Source organism: Annulohypoxylon maeteangense, assembly GCF_022496945.1.
Source record: "Annulohypoxylon maeteangense strain CBS 123835 unplaced genomic scaffold GGS22scaffold_22, whole genome shotgun sequence".
Lineage (NCBI taxonomy): Eukaryota > Fungi > Ascomycota > Sordariomycetes > Xylariales > Hypoxylaceae > Annulohypoxylon > Annulohypoxylon maeteangense.
In genome coordinates this window covers 484,858-509,275 of record NW_025953269.1, presented here as the reverse complement: position 1 = coordinate 509,275, position 24,418 = coordinate 484,858, and the positions used below count along the sequence as shown (strand labels likewise).

Here is a 24,418-nt window from a genome sequence, read left to right as displayed (position 1 = left end):
AACTAAAAAACTACCTAAGCAAGAACCAACATAATTGAAAGAGGATTTACCTATACATACCTACTTATTATGTATCTTTAATCCTTAAACCTTACACTTACCTATACATGCTTATCACCAGTTGACTACCCACCAGAGTTTCTTCCCTAGGTATAAATATAGGATTCCATCATCCTCATTTTATTATTATCACGTGCGGATATCACCCGGCGGAATAAGACGGCTCGGATTGACTTACTCACCTCCAACTAAGCCAATCTATCTTATAACATCTCTCATTTATACTAGTTCTCATGAAGTTTGCTCAAGAATTTAGAAAGTCTCTACAACAAGAAGGTAAATGATTCATTTACACGCCTTACTAACAGCTACTCAGTCGCTTACCATTTTTTTTTCTCTCGTAGGCTTCCCCCAAAAATGGGTAAACTCTGCCGTTCCTTACGGCCAACTCAAAAAGTGTCTTAAAAAGGTTACCAATGAGCTCCAAGAGCTTGGCCTAGATAAAGACACTTTGTCTCAGTTAGCCACTACTCCAAAAGACCCATCTACTGTGGCCTTTCACTATCATCTAGACGGCAAGACCACGGATTCAAAACACTTTCGGCCAAGGTTAACCTTCTTCATACACTTAAAGGACGGCGTGGCTGTAGACGCAAAGTTGACCCCCACTACGCGAGATTTCCTGAAGAAGATTGTTTCTAGGACAGAGGATATATCGGGTTCATTAGCAGATGAACTCGGCAATGAGAACTCGGTTCCTGCCTCTTATAACCTGGAAAAGCCTCTTCTATCTGAAGAGGAATCCTCGTTAATTCAAAAGATCGAAGTACCTCTGGTCTTCGATGGCGAGTTCTTCGATATCTTACAGACTGATGTTTCGAACCTAGACGCGCTGCAAGAAGAAGAACAAGATAAACTGGGGAAAGAGATAGTGCTCCTGGGCCGGGATATTAATATGGCTACGAAACCATCGAAAGGCCGGAAAGCAAGGGTAGACCTGGAGACTTGGCGCGAAATCTTTGAATTGTACCTGGATGCCCGGGTCTTCTTTTCCACTTTAGAAAGTGATCATGGGGCCAGGACAAGCTCCCAAGCCGTTGAACAGCTTCGATGGTTTCAAACCCAGGTGTTATCGAGAAAGCTAGTCCATAGCCTAAAGTTGGATAACAGTCGGCAAGCCTACACTAGGTTTCTCAGCATGAATGCGCTGCTCGTACAAATTCTCAAATTTCAGGAGATTAATAACTTGGCGGTAACCAAGATACTTAAAAGTTTGTCATCTAGCATATAACCCATTTACCCTAACACCTATCGTTAACAATAACAGAATTCGATAAGAGGACCTCGCTAAGCGTTTCCCGGGCATTTCCCGTTACCGTACGATCCAATCATCTCTTAGCAGGAAGTGTGGCCAAGGATTTATGTGCGCAAATGTCGACGGAACTCATCTCTGTCGTTCCGCAGCTTGACGATTATCTTTGCCCCATCTGTTTTGCAGTGGCGTACTGGCCTGTTCGGCTGGAATGCCAGCATATATTCTGCAGTCGGTGTCTCGTTAAGATGTCTCGAAAAGGAGAGAGGTTCTGTCCCCTCTGTCGAGCCGATGTGATCATGCGAGCTAGTTTGGAAAACTTCGACAGCACACGCGCCGCATTCCTTCGCGAATATTTCCCAAAGGAGGTTAAGGAAAAGATTCGAGCCAACGAGCGTGAAAGGAATAGGGAGATATTTGGACCCGACTACTCGGATTCACCTTGCTCTGTGATGTAAAGGTTGAAGCGACCGACCGCCTATTTTTAAGAAAATTAACAGCTTCTCGGGGCAATTCAAGAGGTGGTGGCCAAATAACCCGCTCATTCACCTCTTCCTAAATTCGTCCTGCTTGGGTGTTTTTAGTTTTGTTTATTCGATGATTGATCTCATCGTAGTCTCAGGTGGATCCCAGACGATATCCTTGATGCTCATCCTTTTTCTTGCTAGTATCTTCAATTCGGACCTATCAGACGTGCTCGGCATTTTGATATACTCCTTGTTTTTAATCAAGAGCATGCCCTGCAAGGATTTACCTTCGATCACATCGTTATCCTCGGCGCTCCCCTCCAGACCAATAGCCCTCTTAGCTAGCCAACTTACACAGCCATACAACATCATAGCATCGGCTACGGTCCCGGCCTGGTAAATGCCGACGCCCCATGATGCTGCTTGCAGGGGATCTCCGGATCCGAAAGGAGTAAAGGCATTCCCAACGTTATTTACGCCGATACACTTCGATAACGAGAGTTAGCGACTTCTTATTTGACGAAGAGCTTCGGGGACTTGAAAAAAATCAACATTTATGGATAGGCTAGGTAGTAAGTCCCCAGCGAGCACTTCTCGCACGGGATAGGTCACAAAAGAGAAAAGGGGGGGGTCTCCATGCTACATACTGCGGACAGGCCCAAGTCCTTAATCATAGAAGGAACGTGCAATGTTCCACGCGGTCGGGAATGTATCATTTCTACTGCTGAACTTGGGCGGCCCATCATGAACATGTCACTATTAGGCAGGCCAACGAAATGAAGTGGAAGTCCACTCTGGATGACAGTTTTGGCGAGAGTCTGAAGGTCCGAATCGCAGAGGAGGGTGAGTTGCGTACAGTGCCCAAGAACTATAGTCTTGGAGGCTTTGGCGATGTCAAGCCATCTATGCTTCTTAAGCAACTCGAGAACCGAAAAGGTCAAAGGCGGGCTAGAAGGGGAAGGCAGGGCTAAGTTGTAGTCCAAGTGGAAATCTAGGTGCAAATCATATTGGAGGGCGGTAGCGATGGCCCACTCGATATTCTGCAATGATGCTTCCCGTGTCGCTTCTACGTAAGGAGTAGTGCCTAAAGCCTGGATGGATGAAGCATACTCTCCTAAGGCAGAGGTGATAATAGATCGATTCGCCTCTCCATGAACTGTGGAGAAAATAGGATCCTGTGCGAATGCGCATATCTGAACACACAGCAAATGGGAGAACTCGGATTTGAGTCGAATGGCTATCGTTAGGGGCAATGGTCCAGTGGCATGGTCTATTTCTACGAAAGCACGGAGGGAGGTCACACCCTGTTCGTAGCTTGTCGCCAGAAGCTGTGCGCCTCGAAGATAAAGATCATCTTCAGTATAGCGCTCTTTTGCATTGGAGGTATTTGTGAGGGCCTCCTCAAAAGAGCCGGTCCTGGGCAACAGGTCGGAGTAGTCAGGTTGAGTGTTGGAGGATGGTCGTCCGGAGGTAAGGATGAAAGGTTTGTCGAGGTGTATGTGTGGGTGGCAAAGAGCTGGTAGGAGTAGTTTAGGAGGTTCGCCGGCTATATTATTCGAGGGGCGTATCTGAGAGACCTTGCCATCCGTAATAACGATATCCCATATGTCCACGTCGGTTGCAGAGCTCTGACATGGCAAAATCACATTGTTGATCTGCATTCTGTCGAAAAGTTCCTCTATAAAATACACCTAGTCTACAGTTTCCGGTCGTGTAGATTAATTAGCATCCATACTTTTTTTAACGTTTTTTTTTATAAAATATTTTTTTAAGGTAATGATTCGTGGATGGATATACTGGGTAATTCAATACACTATATTTGCATAAATATGTGTGACATACATAGGTACCTAGTTCAATCATACATATGTAGGTATCAATGATATGATATCATGGATGTACCTAGTATGCACATGCGCATGTACAAACCTTACACAGTGTAATATTGACTGACAACCAATCAAAAGAGCCACAAATCCGACTTGGTGAAATTAAAAGGTCAATAAAGGTCCCGAGTCACTTCAAAAACTCTACCTCCGATCCTCGGCATCTGCCCTGTTAAATACTAGGTAGATAGAAGAATAATTAGCTCCGTACCTAAGTCCTACCTATATACTTAGACTTAGTACTACCTATACAGTCCGTGCCTGCTGAGATTAATAACTAACCTATACTCCATCATCGCTCTAGACTGTATCACTATCCATAGATGTAACACCAATTATCATCAATATGCCTTCAATCGAATTAGGTGATTCAATACCCCCGAATACTGCTCACGTGCGTTTCTATCTACGTCTACTTCTCAAGAGAAATAAGGAGAAATGCTAACCTCCTTCGTAGGCTGTGAGCGTCTCGCTCCCCACCTGGAAATCTAACGTGGGGTATGAGGAAGGCGAGCAATGGGTCCTCGGCACTATGGTGACGGGCTACCCGAGGTTTTTCATCCATAAGAGCATACAGGCCTTCGGTCGTGACATTGCCGTCAGGTATGGGGCCAGCGAACTGCAGGCTATATTGTTCCCTACTAAGAAGACGGCGAATCGATGTCTTGACTTCATCCGAGACAAGGCCCCGCAGTCTACTCTCGCCAACCTATGCGTCATCCATTTGGTCCTAGACCCGGCCAAGAAGCCCCCGGAGTCATTGTTATCCGCCACGCCGTCTATCTCTGCCGTCTTATGCTCCGCAGAGGCGTTCCCCTTTGCTAAGCAGTATTGGCAGCATTCCGGCGACGGTGTCTCGAGCCGACGTGCGGAATTCTGTCACGGGCTGTTTAACGAAAACATACTAGTTCCGGAGGAGCAGGTATCTTCGCCTCGCGCAGCACAGCAGAAGCTATGTCGTGGACCAAAGAGATATCGAAGAACAGCCTCCATCGATCATAATACAACCGGGTCCAATGGAACTAGCCGTCAGTTTCCGGTAACCCTGGAGGCTGCTGTAGATAACGGTACGACGGATTCGCTTGAAACTTCAAGGTTTCTAGAAGAGCGTTATGGGAGGAACCTTGACCTCTCCCTAGTCCCAAATGCTAAGTCGGCCATTAGACGACGGATCGCCGGCGTCCTGACCACGGATGTAGACTTAGATAGCGCCACCGCCTTTCCAACCATGGACTCTAACGCTCGTGGGATATCAAACTTCAAAGAGGATGATATATATCTAGTTCCCTGTGGCATGAACGCAATCTTCACAACCCACCAGACCCTCCTCAAAGCCCGAGAGCCTCGGAAAAGTATAAACTTCGGCTTTCCGTATGTGGACACCCTCAAAATCTTGCAAAAGTTCGGCCCTGGTGCTATCTTCTATGGCCATGGCTCTTCTTCTGACCTCGACGACCTCGAGAGGCGCCTGCGAGGCGGAGAGAAGTTTCTAGGACTTTTCTGCGAATTTCCGGGCAACCCCTTATTGACTTGCCCCGACCTCGCACGCATCCGGCGGCTAGCTGATTCGTACGACTTTGCTGTGGTAGTCGACGAGACGGTGGGCACGTTTGTCAACGTCAACGTACTTCCCTTTGCCGACGTCGTCGTCAGCAGCCTGACCAAAATTTTCTCCGGGGATTGCAATGTTATGGGCGGCAGCATCATCCTAAACCCGAATAGCCGGTATTATGACTCATTAAAATCTGTTATGACGAACGAGTTCGAAGACACTTATTGGGCCGAGGACGTAATCTTCATGGAGAGGAACAGCCGTGACTTTAAGTCCCGGATTGACAGAGTCAACACCAATGCCGAGGCCATCTGCGACGTCTTAAACGCACATCCCTTAGTCACCAATGTTTATTACCCCAAGTACAATGAATCTAGGCCTAACTACGAGGTTTGCAAATTGCCGAGCGGAGGCTACGGCGGGCTCCTTTCGTGTACACTCATGACCAAGGCTCATGCTATGGCCTTCTTCGATGCCCTTGAAACAGCCAAGGGACCAAGCTTAGGCACCAACTTTACGTTAACCTCGCCCTATGTTGTTCTGGCCCACTACCAGGAGTTGGAATGGGCCGCTGGATACGGGGTGAGCCCTGACCTGCTTCGGGTCAGCGTTGGATTGGAAGACGACCTAACATCTGTCTTTGCAAATGCTCTCAAGGTGGCTGAAACATGCCAGGCTAGTGAGTAAGTAAGTAGGTGGGTAAACGACGTGGAAGGGTTGCTGAGTAGTGCCAAGGATATGATGACGATATAAGGATAATATGAGAATTTGCCATTAGGTTCATTATATCGTCCCTAACCCTGGCGTTTCTGTCTGTAATCACGTGCACCTAAACATGCATGCCAGCGAAAAGGAAGACTGCTCTGGTCTCCTTTACAATGATCACCTACTTTGACTCGCGTGTAATTTAGATGTTTATATAGGTACACGTCTGCCGACCCAAGGGAAAAAAGCCATCCGGGCTTCAGCCACATGGTAGATGCGAATGCTAAAGGGTCGGCTAATATGGACACTACTAGCACGAGAAAAGACATTCAAGCTCGACAGTGAATCGCTACTGATAAATGAAAGACATCATGGTATAGGTACATACCTTTTCTATCAATTGTCAGGTCGATCAAAACTCTTCACTAGATACCTCACTCTGTCCTCATGCTGTATTAATGTACACCATTACACCGATGCTAACCCTCCGAATGTTTTGTTTCCCTTCTACCCACTCTATATTTACACAGCTTAGAAGTGGATAGCCTTCGAGTAGGTTGCCATAGCCGCCTCCTTGAACGCCTCCGCTAGCGTCGGGTGGGCGTGACACGTGCGCGCGATATCTTCTGTTGACGCGCCGTATTCCAAGGCGAGGGTGGCTTCGGCAATCATCTCGCCAGCGTTGGGTCCGATAATGTGGCAGCCCAAGAGTCTGTCTGTCTCGGGATCCGCAATCATCTTGACCAAGCCTTCGGTGTCCAGGTTAGTCTTGGCACGCGAATTGGCGCTGAAGGGGAATGTTCCGATCTTGTATGGGATGTTCTGTTGCTTGAGTTCCTGCTCATTCTGGCCCACCCATGCGACTTCGGGGTACGTGTACATGACGGACGGGATGACACCGTAGTTGACGTGACCGTAACCCTTCTTAATGTATTCGACAGCAGCAACGGCCTCTTCCTCAGCTTTGTGCGCAAGCATTGGTCCGAATGTAACGTCGCCAATGCAGCGGATATGCGAGGCCTTGGTGCGATACTCGGAGTCGATTACAACGCGGCCTCGCTCGTCGATCTCTAGGCCGATGTTCTCCAGACCGAGCCCGGCGGTGTATGGGCGGCGGCCGATGGCAACAAGGACGACATCCGCCTCGAGCTGTTTTATAAGTTAGATCAGAAATAAATTTGGCGCGCATGCGATCTATGCATAGGGGCACTGACAGTTTCGGGCTTGCCACCTTTAGCAGAGTCCACGTCCAACTTGACCTTCTCACCACTGGGGTCGCCACTGACGACCTTGGTACCAAGCTTGAATTCCATTCCCTGCTTCTTTAGAACCTTTTGCGCCTCCTTGGCAATCTGGGCGTCCATACCGGGGCCACCAATCTGACCCAGGAATTCCACGACTGTAACTTGGGCACCCAACCTCGACCATACAGAACCCATTTCAAGACCAATGATGCCACCACCGATGACGATCATCTTTTCAGGAACCTTCTCGAGGGACAAGGCACCGGTGCTTGTGACAACGCGCTTCTCATCGAACTCGAGCCCGGGGAAGGGTGTGGATTCACTGCCAGTGGCGATGAGGATGTTCTTGCCGACCACGCTTGTCTCGCCACCATCGTTTAGTTGGACCTTGACTTCATGTTCGCTGGCGAAAGAGCCGGTTCCCTTGATGTACTCGACACCATTCTTCTTGAAAAGATATTCGATACCCTTAGTTAAACTGGTGACGGAGCTATCCTTTGCCTTCATCATAGCTGCCAGGTTGAGCTGGACATTGCCGACTTCGATACCGCGAGGCTTGCTGTCGTGGAGGATCTGATGGTATAGGTGGGAGTTGTTAAGGAGGGATTTCGAAGGGATACAGCCAACGTTGAGACAAGTGCCGCCGAGCACGCCTCGCTTCTCAATGCAGGTGACCTATTCGCGGAAAGAAAAAGGCAGCTTGTTAGATTCCCCTTCTTGTGCGCTATATCACCATATGACAATAGTGACGGCCGTATCGGAGTTGAAATAGCACACCTTTAGCCCTTCCTGCCCAGCCTTGATAGCTGCGACGTATCCGGCTACGCCACCGCCGATGATGACGAGATCTTTCTCATCTGCGCCGAGTTAGTTACGCATATACGCATAGGAAGAAGTAGCGACGAAGCGCAATAAAAGGGCTATTGACCGGCTTCAGTAGCATATCCTCTTCTCCATCGCGACGACGGGGTGATGACTGAAGGTAGACTGGAGTTAAGATTCGGGTTAGCGGGAAAGCGAATTATTTGTTTATTTCTTTTTTTTTTTCTCTCTAAAAAAAAGCTTCTTTCTCTGGAAGCTGAAGCTCGGCTATCACTTACGATGAGGGAGAGCGGAAAGCAGATCGGACAACGGTCCGCGGTATTAAACGACTGGTCAGCATAGCGTACTTTACTGACTCCTCGCTTAGTCTGCCCTTCTATAACGAACAAACGCAAAAAGGGGACGGTATATGTCAATCGGGAATTGGAAGAACGCGGGTGTGTGGTTGAAGTGTAGATAGGTTTGATAAAATCGGTAAAGATTTAGTTTAGATAGTATATAATAGGTAGTTTCCGGAAATTTTGGGAGGTCCGGGCGTTGGAATTGACCTTCCGTCTAAAATGTACCTAAGTACCTATCCAGTAGTACTGGGTACCTAGGTTAGCTACGTCCCATCGACCCAACAATCAAGTTCGGTAATATTCTACATATGTACATACACATTACAGGTAGGTACCTACTTAACCCGCTGTTCCGAAAATAACCGCGCACTCCCGACCACGACTAATAAGTACTAGGAAGGAACATATTCACTACCGTACTGCACCTATATAGATATACATACCTGGCATCTACTTATGTACCTAGGTAGTATGCATATGTTGAGAACTCATATTATACCTAGTACCAGTCTCATGGTCGGAGTAAATGTAAAGCATACCTACGTAACTGTAGATAGATGAGGCATATTTACATTTGATAGTAGTACCTTTTCTACTTATTTTCCCTTAATTCAATAAATAATATGGGGTTAATAAGCCTAGAGTTAGCTTGCATATCATGATCCTATCCTAGTAGCTACCTAGTCTGTTATCACCAAGGCCTTGAGCACCTGATTTGCCGCCTCGCAGTTCTTCTTGACCACCTTCTTTCCTTTCCTATCCTTCAGGAGGTCCGTCCGACGTACATTATTCTTCAGAAAATACTGCACCCCTCGTGCGTGATCTGTATCTAGGCCACTGAAAACCTCCTTCATCCCATCGTGCTTACACTCTTGGAGCACTGTGATGAACATCACCTCGAAGAACATGTGTGCCTTCTCCTGCAGGGCCGCAAGGTTGCGGTGCTTAATTATATCTATTAGTCGCAGTGTCCGACTAGCTACCAGTGATCCGTAAATTCTGGCTGCGTTATATACCCATCGCATGTCGTATTCGGTCCCATCTTCCGTATCAACCTCGTCTCCATCCCCGATGCCAATATCCTCTCCCATCTTGCCAAGCCGTGTCGTCAAACAACGCCGAAATTGGAATAAAAACTCCCGGTCGCCGGTAAATCTGGTGGCAACCAGAGTATAATAGTGATTGTACTGGGATTGCCGTTCACTGCTTCGTATGATTACTTCAGGGATCTCTTTCCGCTGATGCTTATTAAGTCTTAATTTTCGGATGAGAAGCTCAGCATTCTCGTAGTCCGTGGCCGCGTGTAAAGCAACGAAGATGCGCTGCCTTACTTCGGTGTTGAAACCCTGCTCTCTAGCTAACTGCCAAAGGTCTGGAATACCAAGGTCGTCGTCTGCATAGTTCATTGTATCGTCGGCATCGGTCGCATCCGCATCCCCGTCTGACTTTGGATTCGGACCTCCTTCTCGATTATCGACATTGTTGTGGCCACCAGACCAGCTGGCCCCAACAAGCCACCATTTACCGTGCCTATCGGCATCTTGTATGTCATTGAGGCTTACACGGAGAGGTTGAGTATCTTGAGAGCCACCCAAAGTATTGATCCGCTTCCTTATTTGAGTTCGCTGATCTGCAAGATCCCTGTTTCGATTTATGGCTTTTGTCTTGTTGCTCTGCAACTTTTTCATCTCGTCAATCATAAAGCTTGTCCTGACTGACATGCTCTGTAAGCTGACTGGCTTGATGCTGTTGACAATGTCCTCTAATGCGTGAGGGTCATCACGCCTAAGCGATGGCCCGCAGAGTTGGATGATCCTCAACAACAGCTCCGTATCGAGCTCTGAAAGTCTGTCTAGAAATATGTGAATATAATCAAATATCAAATTGAAGCCGACAACTTGCATATTGTAAAGCTCAGCAAGGAGGGAGATGAGATGTTTTGACCCGGAATCCGACTGGTCACCAGATGCATTCTTATAGCGCTGGCCGAGGATTTCCACGAGCTGCTGTATGAAGTAGGCGCTGATAGCTATCCCTATAGCTTTATACATCGCTGCAACAAAACCTGCTATCATTGCGAAAAAAGAGTCTGGTCGCTTCTCGGGTGAACAGACAAGGGCTAATACGAGATCCACGATAGTCGAGGTGACTGTCTGCCGAGGGTTTGCATCGTATAGAGCCATGAAATCCTTGGTTATGCTGATCAGATTATCGTTCGTTAGACGGTTGATCAACCCCTGAACACGCCTCCGAAGTTGTGTTTCCGCTTCGTTGCTTGACCCTGACTGTTTCCGGAGGGAAGGGGGAATATATTTCGCTACTCCGATTGTGGGAGCAACATATGGGTTTTCTTTCTGGACCCCAGAAGGTTTGTATTGGTCTTCGTCCGAACAGCCTTCAAATATATCGCTACCAAAACCCTCTTCGCCGCCATCCACATCATCAAGTCCAAATTCGTTGTCCAGGTCAGAACGACTCTCGCCCTCTCTATGCCCATCGTCGCTAACAATTGCACGAGCAGCAAATTGGGATTTCCTTCTCTTCTGGGCCAGCCATTCATCTGCCTCTGCCTTGCGCTTATTTATGGAAGCTTTCTCTATCCCTTCTTCCTCGTCCTCGTCTAGACCGCCCAGTAGGTCGCCGAGACCGTCATCCTCGAAAGATTTAGGTAGATATTTTCTCCCTTTCAACCCCAATTTTCTTTCCAGGTCTGCAATCTCCGCATCGTCCTGGGAAAGCTTCGCAAGTGCCGAATTTGAGTGTTGAGGCTGACTTGACTCCTGTCCCCTGGTGCTCTCACTATCATCCTCTTCAGAATAGAATCCTGTACTGAGTTCTTCCTCATTCTCACGTTCATCATCTAGATCTAGAGCATCACTATCGGAAACATTGCCGGCTGAAGTCGAAGCTTGCCTAGGTTTCCGCGGTTCAGTGATATGATGTGTCTGTGGACGACGAGACTGCCTTTTCTGCACCCTCTGAGCTTTACGTTGTTGCCTTCTCGAAAGTTGCCTTTTCGGCCTTCCTTTTCCTTTTGTAAGAGAATGTTGATGCCCATCCAACTCCTTCAAAATGGATGAAGGGAGAGAAAGTTTTCTGCTAAGTCCTGGCCCCATGTTAAGTTTTTTTGGGGGGGTTTTGGGGGGAAGGGGGGAGGAGGTTAGAAAAAGATATTTGAATCCACGGAAAATCGAAGCCTTCCTTGATTTAAGAAAAGTTCAATGTTTTAAGATACCTAGGTACTAAACCTTAAAGTATTGGTTGGTGGGGCTTCAAACGTGCTAAGTAAAGTTTTAAAGTTATATTGTGCATGTACCAACGTATTGCCCCACTGCGGGATTCACATCTAGTATGATTTCTTTTTGGGTCCTGCTTCAACTCCAATATCTTATTTATTTCCATTATCACAACAATCGTCGGATGCGGTTCCGTCATCGTTGCAATGGGATACTTGACAAATGATGAGGTTCGCATCCCTAGATCATAGTGCAAAGTCGACACCCACACTTTTAACTAATCAACTACCTAATACTATAGTTCTTTACCAAGCTCACCGAGCTCTTCGATAAGAGGAAAGGCGCAGACCATGGCTCTATAGTCTTGGTGCAGAAGAGACGTATGCGATGTATTCATATATATACATTGGATTGCTTTCACCGCTAACTCTATATGCATCATTTAGTGTCCTACGACCAGCACCTACCAGAGTCAACGAGCGATACGATATTTCCCGATCTACATCCTCCAAAGCCTATGCCCGTACTCGTCAGAGCGACAAATGCGAAAGGAAAAGAACGTCGTCAAGATAAGATCAAGATATCGACCGTAGTCGAACCTGATTCACTTTCCGCCTTCTTTGACAAGTACGCTGAGGTATGCAAATCCGGCATGACTTCACTGAAGCCGAGAGATCGCAGCAAGAGAAAGGGAAAGGCAAGGAAGAAGAAGGGAACCGTCGTAACATCCGCTCCTTGATCTACAGTTTAGATTCCGTGCATGCTATCAGCTATCACTTCCCGCACTGAGCATTGACTTGGGATTTGGTTTATATCGACGTCGAGTCCTATCTGCTGCTCCCAATGCAAAAGAAAGGGTTTATCCTTAGACCTCCACGTATAGGCTCAGAATGGATGTCGCTACTGGGATATCTCTCCTAGGCTACGTATATGGGAAACTAGAGCTCTACAAATGTCTTCTTAGCTTGGGCAGTCATGAGGCTGCCGGCTATGAGCAATGAGCCGAAGCATATGCTTTCACCAAGAACGGTGTATTGTTTAATTTAGCACTGAATACCCTAAATACAAACACCCTATAATCCTCAATCTTCACCGAATTAGCTTGCAATCTGTAGGTTCTAAAGTTGAAGAAGACTCCGCATCTAGTTGTTCATCTTCGATACAATATACTGCTAATCTGTACGATGTACTAGCATCCTTGTTGTCCTAATCAAAACAGCTCTATCGCCCCCTCGCCTTTTTGGAACTCTGATACCAACCTTTGCAGGTTCATTGGGATTACTTGCGGATATCCATACACAAGACCCTTTAACGTCCTTCCTTTAAAATTTAAATCATCGCAATTGGCGGACTTTGATGATTTAACTGTGGCTGCTTACGAGTAGTACAGTAGCCGGTAATAATGGAACTCGCCTGGACTACCAGGTACCGTATGGCATATTTCCTTGCACGCTGCGATATCCCACAAAAGATAAAAATAAATATCATGCTGCGTGTACATGACACATAATCGCAATCGTATCTGTTGTCTGCTTCGTAGGAACAGGTGATGAAAGATGTATTCGCATTTTGAGACTTATCGACCCGTCTCTTACCCTTTAGTCACAAGTATCACAACACATAAACCAAGCCAACTCTCAATGATCTGCACATACCAAGCCTAGCTTTTGACAACCGTAACACACCGTAAATAAGGCACACTGAATCCTACACCCTTCACTAGAACGTCTTGCCTATCCCCAAGCTCGAGGTGCAGGGAATCAGGTCGACCGCCACCAAGATCAGGGAAATCCGAATGCTATTCGCGCAATACAATCTAACTTTGGAGCGTCTTCTCAAGCTTTCTCATTTCCTTGTAGGGCATCATGATCTCAGCAACCGCCTTTTTAATAACGCTAAACATATAGAGAAAGAGAAACCTTTTCGACGTTGTCCTGCCTAAGCCGGAGCAATTGGTTGCTCTCACCGCAAAACAGTACAGTAGAAGTCGACCGCCCCCACTCCCACCCCCTCCAGAATTATTGCTTATAGTGGGGCTCGTTGCCGATACTGATGGACTTGATCCCCAGCAGTTCCTTGTCATGGGTGCCATCAGAATTACCTACAGATGACTCTTCATCTGAATTATGAATCGTCGCCTCCGCCGGAAGGGGATACACGTTCAAAAATAAAGAAAATGGAAAAACATGGACGATAAGGAAAACGAGTGCGAGGTGAATCGTGATGAGGATGGAAAAGGAAGTAAATAGTACAGATATGCAAGAGCAGACAAGCCTGTCTGTTCCATCCGCCCCAACCTCCATTATATGACCATTTATGCTTCACGAAAGTTCACTATCGTCGTCGAGAAACGGGAGATGTTGGATGGCCTTGCCATAAGCCAGACTGGCAAATCGAAAGCGAATACGCCAGATGCTGTATTCTACATGATTTGGTCTTGTGTTAAACCGCCATGTGCATCTGTCTCCATGCTATCGGCCCCGCCTGGGGTGACGTATTTGACGAAGCTGAGCCCGAGGGGCCGCCCGCCATAGTGGTAACCCTGGAACTTTGAGATAGCTGTTTCTGCATTGCCAGTGCTATCAAAGCGGACAACGCCGGTTCCTCGAGATCGCCCGCTGGGTTCATATTGAATTTCGGCTTGCTCCACCTTGCCAATCGTGGTAAAAAGCTCAACCAGATCCTCGTTGCTGGTAGACCATGGAAGCTGATGAGTAATAATTTGTTAGCAACTACATTTTGAAACATTCAACAGAACTTTGCAAATGCCTTACATTTCGGACGTATATAATCTCGCTCGGATCGGTACCCGCAGTAGCGAAATCAGTGAACGGGTTCGGGGCTGCGGTGGGGGCAGAATTGTTGGCATCGTATCCACCGCCAGTGGGTCCGCCGAAGCCTCCGCGATTGCCACCGCCGCTGGCGCCGCCGCCACCACCATAGCCGCCGAAGCCGCCACGGCCACCACCGAAACCCCCGCGACCACCGTAGGAGCCACCAAAGCCTCCGCGGCCACCGAAGCCGCCTCGACCATAGCTTCCGGCTCCTTGGTGAGCAAAGCGATCCTCGCGAACCTCGAGGAGACGTCCTTGCCATTCGAATCCATTAAATTGCTGTATAGCATTGCGCGTATCTTCGGGATGTTCGAACATAACGATACCAGAGCCCTTGGGCCTACCATCTGGACCCAGATGAACATCGGCTCGGATTACCTGGCCATTGCGAGCTGTCGCAGTGTAATGTCAGTAACATGTTTCCAATAACTCTAAGTGGTAGCAGCCAAACAGCGAGACTGACCTGCCTGGCGAAACAAGTCTTTGAGATCTTGCCAGCCTACGGTATATGGAAGCTAAAAAATGAAGTCAATGCCAGGAACTGGGAGCCCACGTTGGCGTGGAGAGGGAGAGGGGCGGGGAATAAACAAACGTTAGACACGTAAATCTGGCGATTGCCGCCAGTCATGCCGCCGCCACCGTATCCACCACCACCACTGCCGCCGCCGCCGCCGCCGCTACCACCTCCGTATCCGCCTTGCATTCCGCCACCGTAGCCGCCGCGGCCTCCGGTTGCGCCGATGAATCGTGGTTCGGCTTCTCGATCCTATTATCAACTTCAGTATTTGTCATCGAGTTATCAACAATCAGAGGGTATCCTTACTTCGCGAACGTATACGAGCCTGCCCATCAAATTCTGATTGCTGAGAGTCTGGACTGCTGTCTGCGCTTGCTCCCTTGTAGCATATTCCACAATTCTGCCTCGATATTAATACACAAGTATTTTTGACGTTCGTAGCTTGCATGGAGAGGATTGGCTTACCCGCATCCCTACAAAAACCCGCGGACGATGTCCCAACCCGTCAATCCATCAATTCCAACAAAAGACCAGAGGAGAAGGAGCCAAAGAGAAAACCGGCCATGAATCACGTGTAGAAGCCCACCTTAGACATGCCATTCGGAAGCAATAAAACATCGGCGAACAGAACCTCACCAGCTACCATGCTACCATTAGTGCAATTCGCCAAATAAAGATCAACTCGGCGCTGAGCAAGCCATGACTCACCCTGTCGCATGAAATCTTTAAGATGATGCCACTTTACATCATAAGAGAGGTTGCCGACGTAGACACGTCGGTCCTGCTGCGAGGTCTCGCGAATGTTATTCATCATCTGTTCCCGTGCAGCAGCACGTTCCTCGTACGTCCGTTGGGGTGGTCCACCGTAGCCCGAACCTGATCCTCCAACTGGGGCCCCAGCTCCAGTCATGGGAGATCGCGACCGTCTGTCCGATCTACGGTAGTCGTCCCGGCTTCGAGACCGGCTACGTGGGGAATATGATCGGCGGCGACCCGAGCGACCTGGGCTCCTTGATCGACCACGGCGTGGCGAGCGAGATCTCTCGCGCTGTGAGTCGTCAGCATCTGGGCGGGGTAAGAATGACATTGAGAGGCAGAAAATAGCGCCCCGTAAGGTCACGTCAGGTCTCGCCAGCTAGTTTCGAAGAAAACAAATTTGCTGTTTCAGACTTTCTCCCCAGCTGAGTTTGCTCGGGCAAGTCAAGAAAGTGTCTTCAAGGCGGTAGAGAGAACAACAGTCAAGACTTGTACACGATTACTTCGGGGTGATAGCAAACTTTATATATCTTTTTTTTGGGTCCAGCTAGATTTGTCCTGGTGCCCCTCTAGCTCGGGCGAAAGAATGACGTGGGGAGACGCTCTCAGGTACAGGACTCGAATATTCCGCACTCTCCGCGCCGTCTTTTAACTTTTGCCGCCGTTCGAAGTAGCCAACAAGCTAGTGCCGGTATAAGGCAAATTGAACAACTCAATGACAGGTTGGGATACATAAAGATGATACCACCGAGATTCAGATCAGAAAAAAAGGAAAAACAAAAACGAAAAAAAAACTCCGTGTTAACTTGGCTTACCTTTACGGGACGATATGTATCTCCTGAATCAGCTATCGAAAATATCGTGAGTTAGAAGCTGGAGTCTCAAAGTAGAACAGAGATAGAAAGGAGTAGAAATTTAGTGACAAGCAAAAAAAACAAAACCCCCAAGACAATTTGATTTGGATAGTTAACAGTGACAATCTGGCGGGCCGTGGTTGCATACGGGGGTTGTTCAAGAGGCCAGACCGTTAGTGGATCGGGAAGGGAAAGCGTCTAGGACGGGGGTGGGGGGAAGCGCGCCGTATTAAAGGCTTCGGGGGCGAGTTGCGGCTTGTATGAAGCGGCACAAAGGGCAGGTTAAGTGAGGATAGAATGACTGGTGGAGTGAGTCGAGGAAAGGGACCAGGGAATAGTATGATTGGGTGGAGAGAGGGGGGTGGTGGAAAGAAGGTAGGAACAGAGAAGCGGGTAATGGGTGTAGGCTGTTACAAGCTACCTAGGTAGACGTAAATGTTATGTAGGCGGTGGTAACACGTCGCAAGAGGCATTTGTTTTATGCCTCTAGACGGATTGGTGGAAGGAATACCTTTGAGAGGTACCAAGGGGATGATCTAATTCGGCAGAAAGAGCGTGTGCGAGTGCAGGAGTAGGTAGTATATACAGATGTACGTGTGTACTAAGTAGGATAGGTAGTGTGGGATGTGGATATGATGAAGATAGATATGGATATGAAATATTAGAGGGATGTGTGAAGGTATGTAAAGGGGTTACCAGACAAGAAGATTGGAAAGATAGGCGAGTTCTCGCGAGTAGCGAGTAGCGAGTAAGGAAAAGAAGGGAGTAATTAAGAAAGAGAATTGGACGATGGTGTATAGATGGTTGTGTTTCTCAAAGATATCAAATGGTGGTGTGGACTTACCCATAGCTAAATACGTTCAGAAACGACTTTGTCGAGCTTAGCCGCCTTGTCTGAGAAGTTTTTTTTTTCTCCGCCGACAACAATGTACCAACGAAAGCGCTGGTAAGCCGGGGGAAGTAAGTAAACCTGTATGTATTGGAGGGGTGAGTCTTCGAAGTGACAAGGAGTGCGTCGAATCTTTTCGGGGACCCTCGCTAGCTGAGAGGGAATAAAAAAAAAGGAGAGGGGGGGGACTAAAACGCAGTACTAAGGCTTGGGGAGAATGGAAGTCGAGAGGTACAAGAGTGCTTGTAACGGGTGTGATTCAGCGCCTCTGCATTCGCATTGCACAATGACCGGCTACGCTGACAGAGGGCCTAGGCTGGTCTCGTATACGGGATAGGTAAAAAGGTATATGGTATGTATGTATGTATGTATGTATGCAGGAGAAAAACGACACAAAAGTCGGCAACACCAACGCCGATTACCAGTACCAAGACACCACTGTCAGCAGTACTAGGTAGGCACCAGCAGTAATATCAGCAGGTACCTAGAGAGGCAAGCGACAAGTAGAATCAGCAGTATCAGCAATTGAAACGCGCGCGTAGATAGCTAGAAACGCGACGTATTTTGGTGTACGAGTGTACGGGTGTATGGATGTTTCTCGATGTATATGGTATATGTAGTGTAAATGTGATTATAATGTAGGTGAGGTAAGGCGAGACGGTGACGAGACGCCCGTTCCTGTTTGCTGGTGTCGCGCGAAAGTGTACCGGTGAGTGGCTGGTTGCGCAAAAAAAAAAAAAAAAAAAAAAAAAAAAAGGGTTGGGGGAATAAAAAAATTTCATTAAAAAATAAAAATAAAAACAAAATGGCAATACAATACAAGCAAGAAAATAAAGCTGGGGGCGTGGGAGGGTGTGCATATGCGACCAGACGGCCGGCGGCTTTCATACGTACGTACCTAGACCTGAAGTTAAACCTTGAATATGCTTGCTGCAGGAGAAGGTACCAGTCCCAAGTGTCAATATCGACGAGAATGGGAAAGGGAAAGAATAAAATCTGGGGAGATGCGTTCGATGGATGCTGGTTGTGGACGGGTGGACGGTTGTGGACGGATGTATGAACGGATAAGATTTAGGAATTGGGCTGAAAGCGTGGACGCGATTGAGAAGTGGCCCTTAAAAAATTACCGCGTTCAAATCAACTAAAGTACTTTTTTCTAATTGGTTAGAATGATACCGTTTTTACAGAAGGCGCATTCAAAACATTTTGCCATAGGCCGATCACCACCAGCTGGGAGTGGATCCACTCACAGCTGCCACACAGCTGTTGACTGCTGCACGCCATCCGCATGGCAGCTGCAAACGCTCATGCCAACAGTTGGCTCACAGGTGTGGCCCACTTCACTGCCAGCTGTCGGCGATCTACCTATGGCAAAATGTTTTGAATGCGCCTTCTGTAAAAATAATAATATTAATAATAATAATATTTACTTATTCGGTTTAATTTAAGTAACCCGCATAATAACCATAACCTGTTTAATTCTTATATGTTTTTTTTTCCATGGCCCCCGTGGCTTTTTTAATATTAGTTCCGTAAGACATGTTAAAAGCCGTAACCCGACATGTTCCGAGGAATGCGATGTCACATTGATACTTGCTAAAGAAAGAACACCGGTCCAATATACATGCGTTGCTTATTGAACTCGAGACAAGCATTTTCAACCATCATAAAGGCGGCTCTGGGGAGGAACATGGCTTAAGGCTGCCTTGACCGGATCGGATTGTATGCTTGGAAATATGTCGATCATGAAGTACCTCCCTGTAAGCATTCATCATCGTATACTTACCTCGGAAGCGTCTTCTCAGTCCTACGGGTACTGACAGGCAGAATGGGCTATCCTTACTGCCGTTACCATTATAAAACCAGAAATCATTATTGCTTTAATGCCTTCAATGTCCACCTATGCATGTCATACGGTTTATAAGCATTCGGCGAATCAAGTTACTTTAAAACTTACGAACCAAACTATTCCGCGAACTTCGATCTGACATCTACTTATGTATGTCTACTGGGTATTACGCATAGTATACCCGTATCCACCTGAGCTTGGTCGATCTTTAGCCGCCTCGTAATATCATAGGTGGCCTTGTCCATTTGCCTTGTTTAGGACGTGCATAAGGCAACCCGATCCATCACCTTCGCATACATGAATAGCACCAGTTAAATGGTGGATATTTCAGTAAAATAGTTCCCGTTTCCAATCCTTAGGGAATGCGGACCTTGGCGCTCGTGGTAATGATTCATAAGCTTCAACGGTGCTTAGTACCGTAGCTGCGTAGCCACCGTATTGGAAAGGTCGCCCCGCCACGCCAGCTATGTCTCAGAACCAAAGTCTTCCTTACCAATGTCCAGGATCATTGTCACAGTCACATTGGAATTCTAGGTTCCCAAGCATGAGCACGCAAGGCTTGCAGCACGCAGAATGCAGCCCGGTATGTTTAATGCCTACCTAAGTACTAGATAAGAGCAAGGCTTTGCACTTCTATTTATTTACGCAGTATCCATGAAGTGTTCGTTAAGCATCGAAGGTTATCGCGATTTCAAGCGTACATACCTAATGCCCAGTAAATACCAAGTACATACCTCCTAATAATTAATTATTAGTAATGGTAAGTAAAAGCCAAGGTTCGGTTTTCTTCTTCTTTTCTTTTCTTTTTCTCTCTCATGAAAATGTCTTTTTCCTTTCCTTTTTCTTTTTTTTTTCTTTTTCATTTCTGACTTATCATTTTTGTAAAAGGTAGGGTTGGTCCTTAAATGGCCGCCTGCAGCGCGAACCAAGTCTTTGTGGTCCTCGGCTCCGAGCCTGCCGCATAATGCCTGCTAGTAATTTCATTCTTACATGTAGGTATGTAGGTACGGAAAGTTGTTCCTATGTGCGTGGCAGCAGATGCCTCAAAAACTCGTCTATCGGGAAAGAGCCTCTAAATCCTTAAAACTTAACAAGTGTTAGCGCGTACAATACCGTCTCAAATGTAAATTTAGCGAGTTCATTAGGTAGTTGCTCGATTATTCTAAATGGGAAAGAAGCCACGGGGGTAGCGAGTTGGTACCGTACCCAGGAAGGTACCTACATATTTCATCTGTACGAATTACGATCCAACCCCTATTCCACAAACCATGCATTATGTTAGCCCCCCTTGTCCGTTGAAAGGATATCGATCATATAATACATTACTTTACTACTAAGATATTATAACAGGACATCTAGAAATTTTAAAGGTTTACTTTTATGAGTAAGGGTATTATTTCTATCATTGGAATAAGTTGAAAATTTCTCAGGTGTGTCACATAGTTAAACATTCATATGGAAACCTCAGATCCTAACAGAAGCAGTACTTGATAGATATGCCAACTATGTACCTAGTAGTATAAATTTAGTTTAAGGAAAGATTTGTGGTGCTTTACTGCCGATATATCTCACCAAGCTCACCGCCAGAGAAAGATAATACTGCTTCGAGTAAGTTGCATCCTAGCGGCAACACCCCTGTTCCTCCGCTGTTAGTATTCACACTCGAGACAAATTGTGCGATGAGACTAAGGCTTTCCTTCCACTGATGGCTGAACTAGATCAGGACATCAACGGTGGCATTATCGTTATCGAAATCTTGACTTACCTACTAAACTATAAGAAGCGTCCCCCTATTCTCACACCCACCCGAGTAACCTATCTATTGATTGGTGATTTGTCTGCTCACGAAGTGCCGCCTCTCTAGGACTAAGAACCAATATTCGTTCTCAGCCGCCATTTGTGGTGACACGGCAGATGTAGTGCCACTAAAAAGGAACATAGTAGCTTTGTAACATTATGCTGGCTGAGATTCTCTTACTAGAATGAGCTTACAAGCCTATCTTATCAAACTTCTTATATGCTGTATATCGAATCCATGACTGACAGTATTACGGCCATATATGTATACAAGCTTCATAAAAATGAGAGTTGGGACTAGATACCTAGGTATATTTCCTACTATGTAAATAGATACTCTAATTACTGGCCTTCCCCTTTTTTGGATAGTAGGCACCTAGTTTATAGGCTTTCAGGTGGTTAACTCAATTGAAACAGGCAGAGATAAGTGATATAACAGGAGAAACACGAAGCACGATCGATCGTAATGGTTAGCTTGTGTCTACACAGCTGAAAGGCAAGGACAGCACATTTGACTTATGAACCTACCCAATAGTAAACCTTGATATTCGTCTTACATCGAAGCAGCGGCTAGTGTGGATAGCAATCTATATACTGGGAGGGCTTTGGCCCTTTTATTTTATCTAGATGATGCTTCAGATGTATCTAATAACTAGTTGCCCTCCAAAGTGTGAAACAACCAGAGAAACAGAAGTTCTCTAGTCGAGTTGGTATATACGATCACAATCTGTAAAACGCGGGCACAGCTACTAGCCCGATAGAATATCGTATAGTGCATGTAAACTATTAACTAGGTACCTTGCAAAGGTGGAAAAGCTGAGTCACATTTATCCCCCTGCTCTCCTACCCACTCGTAATACCTATCGTCACATTGCTGCCCCTCCGCAAATACAGAGTCCAATAGGAAACCGGGCCGTCCTCTACCGGAATCCAGTAGGGCTGCTTACAGCGTCATGTTGAGAAACTAAGGATTTTGGATGTACGGAATTGAGTCTCGGGATGAGGGGAAAGCCACATTCGCGGGTGAAGAAATAGAAAGGAGAAATAAAAGAGGAAACGACATGCGATGAGATCACTATCTGGAACTATTGATAAAGAAAACTGCGATTCCTTGAGTCTTCTTTAATACCATATGTAATCCTGAATTTTTCTTAGAATCACCAACGATACGTAGGTACCTATCTACTAGGTATATATGCCTCTTCAAACATATACATTAAAGGCTTGGAACGGCGGTATATTTCTTCCAATAAAGAGGCCAGATCCTCATCAATTACCATTCAACAATTAAGCTTGCCTACTCTTAATAGGTATGATTTCTCTACAACTACTTGGCAATCGTTTACCCCTTTTCGATGTGGTTACTTACCTAGTGTGTATGTACCTACGTAGGTACTGGTACTGGGTGGTTATTTGACACTTGCCTAAAACCACCGCTGAGTTATCCCTACGAGATCAGACATGGTTTATTTAATATATTAATGTATACATTTAGTAGGTGGAATTTCGAATTATAGGATGTTTCAATAGCTTAAATGCCTTTAGACTACCTGGAGTAGGCGCAATCTAGCTATATTGTGACTTTACTATTAATGAAAAATACCTAAATGATGAAAGTTGTACCTAAGTATGATACTTGGGTACCTAGTAGGTATACATTCACTATGATAGGAAACTTAGAGTAAAACCAACATTGAATAGGGCTGTATGGGCTGTATGGGCTAATATGCTACAACTTTAAACCTATGGATGCCCTCAAGGTAGTCGGGACTGGTCCAGAGTATGTACCTACATAAGTGCGCCGTGGAGATGTGGGGCTTAATATAACCTTGGAACTTTGAATCATCGGAAAGCCGGGAGATCTCCGGTCTAAGCTACGACCTACTTAGACCGTTAGCTGCTCACGGTAGCTGCAGCCGACTGTAGACTAATTAGGTAGTTTCTCAAAAGATCCGAAAGATCGAAAGATCGGAAGATCGTCATTTCACCTTCAACCAGAATACGATCCGAGCCTCGTTGGCTAATAATACCATCTCTCCCGATCAATCTGGTCAATCTGATGATCTGATCAATTGTAGAGGTACATAGTCTTCATAAACCCAACATGGCCCCATCGCGGGTCCCAACCGGGTTGACAACTCTCTTACGACGGACAATCCAACACCAGAAACAACATCCACACCTTCAATCGCTCTGCTGTCCGATTCTACGTCGATCGTATCAGTCCTATGACCACCCACCAGCCCCAGGTGTCTTCGGCGCCGCCGAACAGGCTATCCTATCTGCTGCGTACCGCCACGTTCCCGAGCACGGCTTCACCCAACATGCCCTATCTCTCGGTGCCCGCGACGCCGGCTACCTCGATATCAGTACCAACCTACTTCCCGAGGGGCCCTTCAGCCTAATAAGATACCATTTAGTTACCCAACGGGAAGCTCTAACGCCACAGAGCGAGCTCATATTTCATTCTCGGGGAGAAGAAAAAACTTATCTACCACAGCAAGTTCTAGATAAGGTTGAGCGACTAACATGGGAGAGGCTACTGGGAAACCAAGAAGTAAACCACCGATGGCAAGAAGTTAGTCCTCAGTCCTCACGCCCATTCCCTGCCCGCCCTTGCCTTGATTTTATGTTTAATCGCCGTTCCCGTTTCGCTTCGTCTTGTTTCGTTGCATCTCATCTCATTCGGCTTCGGTTGTTGTTTAGCTGATCCTGTCTCCCTACAGGCCCTAGCTATTATGGCTCAACCCCCTCACGTCCCTGCATCGCTGCGTGAACTAGCTCTTCTTGCCGATGATATTTATTATCTAGCCGGTGACACTTCCGTCGACTCGTCGTGGTACACGAAGCGCGGGTCGCTTTCCATGATCTATGCCTCGTCCGAGCTCTTCATGACGAATGACCGGTCTGCCGGCTTTGGCGAGACCCGGGCCTTCCTGCAGCGTCGCCTCGATGAGACGAACAATGTGGGAGGTGCTTGGGGTAGTTTTGCTCAATGGGTAAGCTTCACGGCATCAGCTGGAGTGAACGTGCTCCGAAGCAAGGGTTTTAGGATATAGATTGAAAATACACTGTAGAAACTTCAAGTCGCCGACATGTGGGGAAATGTGTTAATTGACTAGATAATCCCTTGTATAGAGCTACTAGACTTGATGTTTGCGGAATATGTGGGTTCGGATTGCGCAAGCCAAAAAAAAAAAACAACGATACAAGGCTCTGGCAGTTAGCATTTTACAACTCACTATTTGTATATTACCTCACACAACTACAATGAAGCCATTAGCAGTTTATGGCTAAAGCCTGCCTGGGCAATCCCTCAATACCACATCAACATGACCCCCCCCCTCCCCCCCCTCA

At 46.7% G+C, this 24,418-nt stretch overlaps 9 protein-coding genes across 9 annotated transcripts; 4 read left to right on the top strand and 5 right to left on the bottom strand.

The window, feature by feature from the left end:
• Positions 1-81: 81 nt before the first annotated feature.
• On the top strand, positions 82-1,836 carry GGS22DRAFT_79087 (SPX domain-containing protein). The gene is made up of 3 exons (XM_047968109.1): positions 82-336; positions 405-1,271; positions 1,328-1,836. The coding sequence occupies exons 1-3, from the start codon at positions 294-296 to the stop codon at positions 1,768-1,770; spliced, it is 1,353 nt and encodes a 450-aa protein (XP_047814840.1). The 5' UTR covers positions 82-293; the 3' UTR covers positions 1,771-1,836.
• Positions 1,597-3,510, bottom strand: GGS22DRAFT_79083 (Metallo-dependent hydrolase). The gene is made up of 2 exons (XM_047968108.1): positions 2,427-3,510; positions 1,597-2,265 (listed from the first exon to the last, which is right to left on the bottom strand). Exons 1-2 carry the CDS (start codon positions 3,438-3,440, stop codon positions 1,903-1,905), a joined length of 1,377 nt encoding a protein of 458 aa, XP_047814839.1. The 5' UTR covers positions 3,441-3,510; the 3' UTR covers positions 1,597-1,902.
• A 305-nt stretch (positions 3,511-3,815) lies between these two features.
• GGS22DRAFT_79066 (PLP-dependent transferase) lies at positions 3,816-6,022 on the top strand. Its single transcript, XM_047968107.1, has 2 exons — positions 3,816-4,059; positions 4,123-6,022. Exons 1-2 carry the CDS (start codon positions 4,012-4,014, stop codon positions 5,902-5,904), a joined length of 1,830 nt encoding a protein of 609 aa, XP_047814838.1. The 5' UTR covers positions 3,816-4,011; the 3' UTR covers positions 5,905-6,022.
• On the bottom strand, positions 5,958-6,352 carry GGS22DRAFT_79063 (uncharacterized protein). The gene has a single exon (XM_047968106.1). It carries the CDS (start codon positions 6,249-6,251, stop codon positions 6,012-6,014), a length of 240 nt encoding a protein of 79 aa, XP_047814837.1. The 5' UTR covers positions 6,252-6,352; the 3' UTR covers positions 5,958-6,011.
• GGS22DRAFT_174011 (dihydrolipoyl dehydrogenase mitochondrial precursor) lies at positions 6,030-8,482 on the bottom strand. Its single transcript, XM_047963013.1, has 5 exons — positions 8,267-8,482; positions 8,095-8,153; positions 7,944-8,023; positions 7,137-7,841; positions 6,030-7,071 (listed from the first exon to the last, which is right to left on the bottom strand). Exons 1-5 carry the CDS (start codon positions 8,326-8,328, stop codon positions 6,454-6,456), a joined length of 1,524 nt encoding a protein of 507 aa, XP_047814836.1. The 5' UTR covers positions 8,329-8,482; the 3' UTR covers positions 6,030-6,453.
• A 484-nt stretch (positions 8,483-8,966) lies between these two features.
• On the bottom strand, positions 8,967-11,473 carry GGS22DRAFT_79060 (uncharacterized protein). Its single transcript, XM_047968105.1, has one exon. It carries the CDS (start codon positions 11,443-11,445, stop codon positions 9,010-9,012), a length of 2,436 nt encoding a protein of 811 aa, XP_047814835.1. The 5' UTR covers positions 11,446-11,473; the 3' UTR covers positions 8,967-9,009.
• A 228-nt stretch (positions 11,474-11,701) lies between these two features.
• GGS22DRAFT_174008 (signal recognition particle 14kD protein) lies at positions 11,702-12,651 on the top strand. Its single transcript, XM_047963012.1, has 3 exons — positions 11,702-11,795; positions 11,867-11,945; positions 12,012-12,651. The coding sequence occupies exons 1-3, from the start codon at positions 11,772-11,774 to the stop codon at positions 12,302-12,304; spliced, it is 396 nt and encodes a 131-aa protein (XP_047814834.1). The 5' UTR covers positions 11,702-11,771; the 3' UTR covers positions 12,305-12,651.
• Positions 12,652-13,987: 1,336 nt separating this feature from the next.
• Positions 13,988-16,003, bottom strand: GGS22DRAFT_192835 (RNA-binding domain-containing protein; the record flags this gene model as incomplete). Its single annotated transcript, XM_047965321.1, has 6 exons — positions 13,988-14,272; positions 14,340-14,791; positions 14,863-14,914; positions 14,992-15,165; positions 15,223-15,316; positions 15,489-16,003. 6 exons carry the CDS (start codon positions 16,001-16,003, stop codon positions 13,988-13,990), a joined length of 1,572 nt encoding a protein of 523 aa, XP_047814833.1.
• Positions 16,004-22,985: 6,982 nt separating this feature from the next.
• Positions 22,986-24,401, top strand: GGS22DRAFT_78852 (ubiquinone biosynthesis protein COQ9). The gene is made up of 2 exons (XM_047968104.1): positions 22,986-23,639; positions 23,788-24,401. The coding sequence occupies exons 1-2, from the start codon at positions 23,166-23,168 to the stop codon at positions 24,118-24,120; spliced, it is 807 nt and encodes a 268-aa protein (XP_047814832.1). The 5' UTR covers positions 22,986-23,165; the 3' UTR covers positions 24,121-24,401.
• The last annotated feature ends 17 nt before the right edge of the window (positions 24,402-24,418 follow it).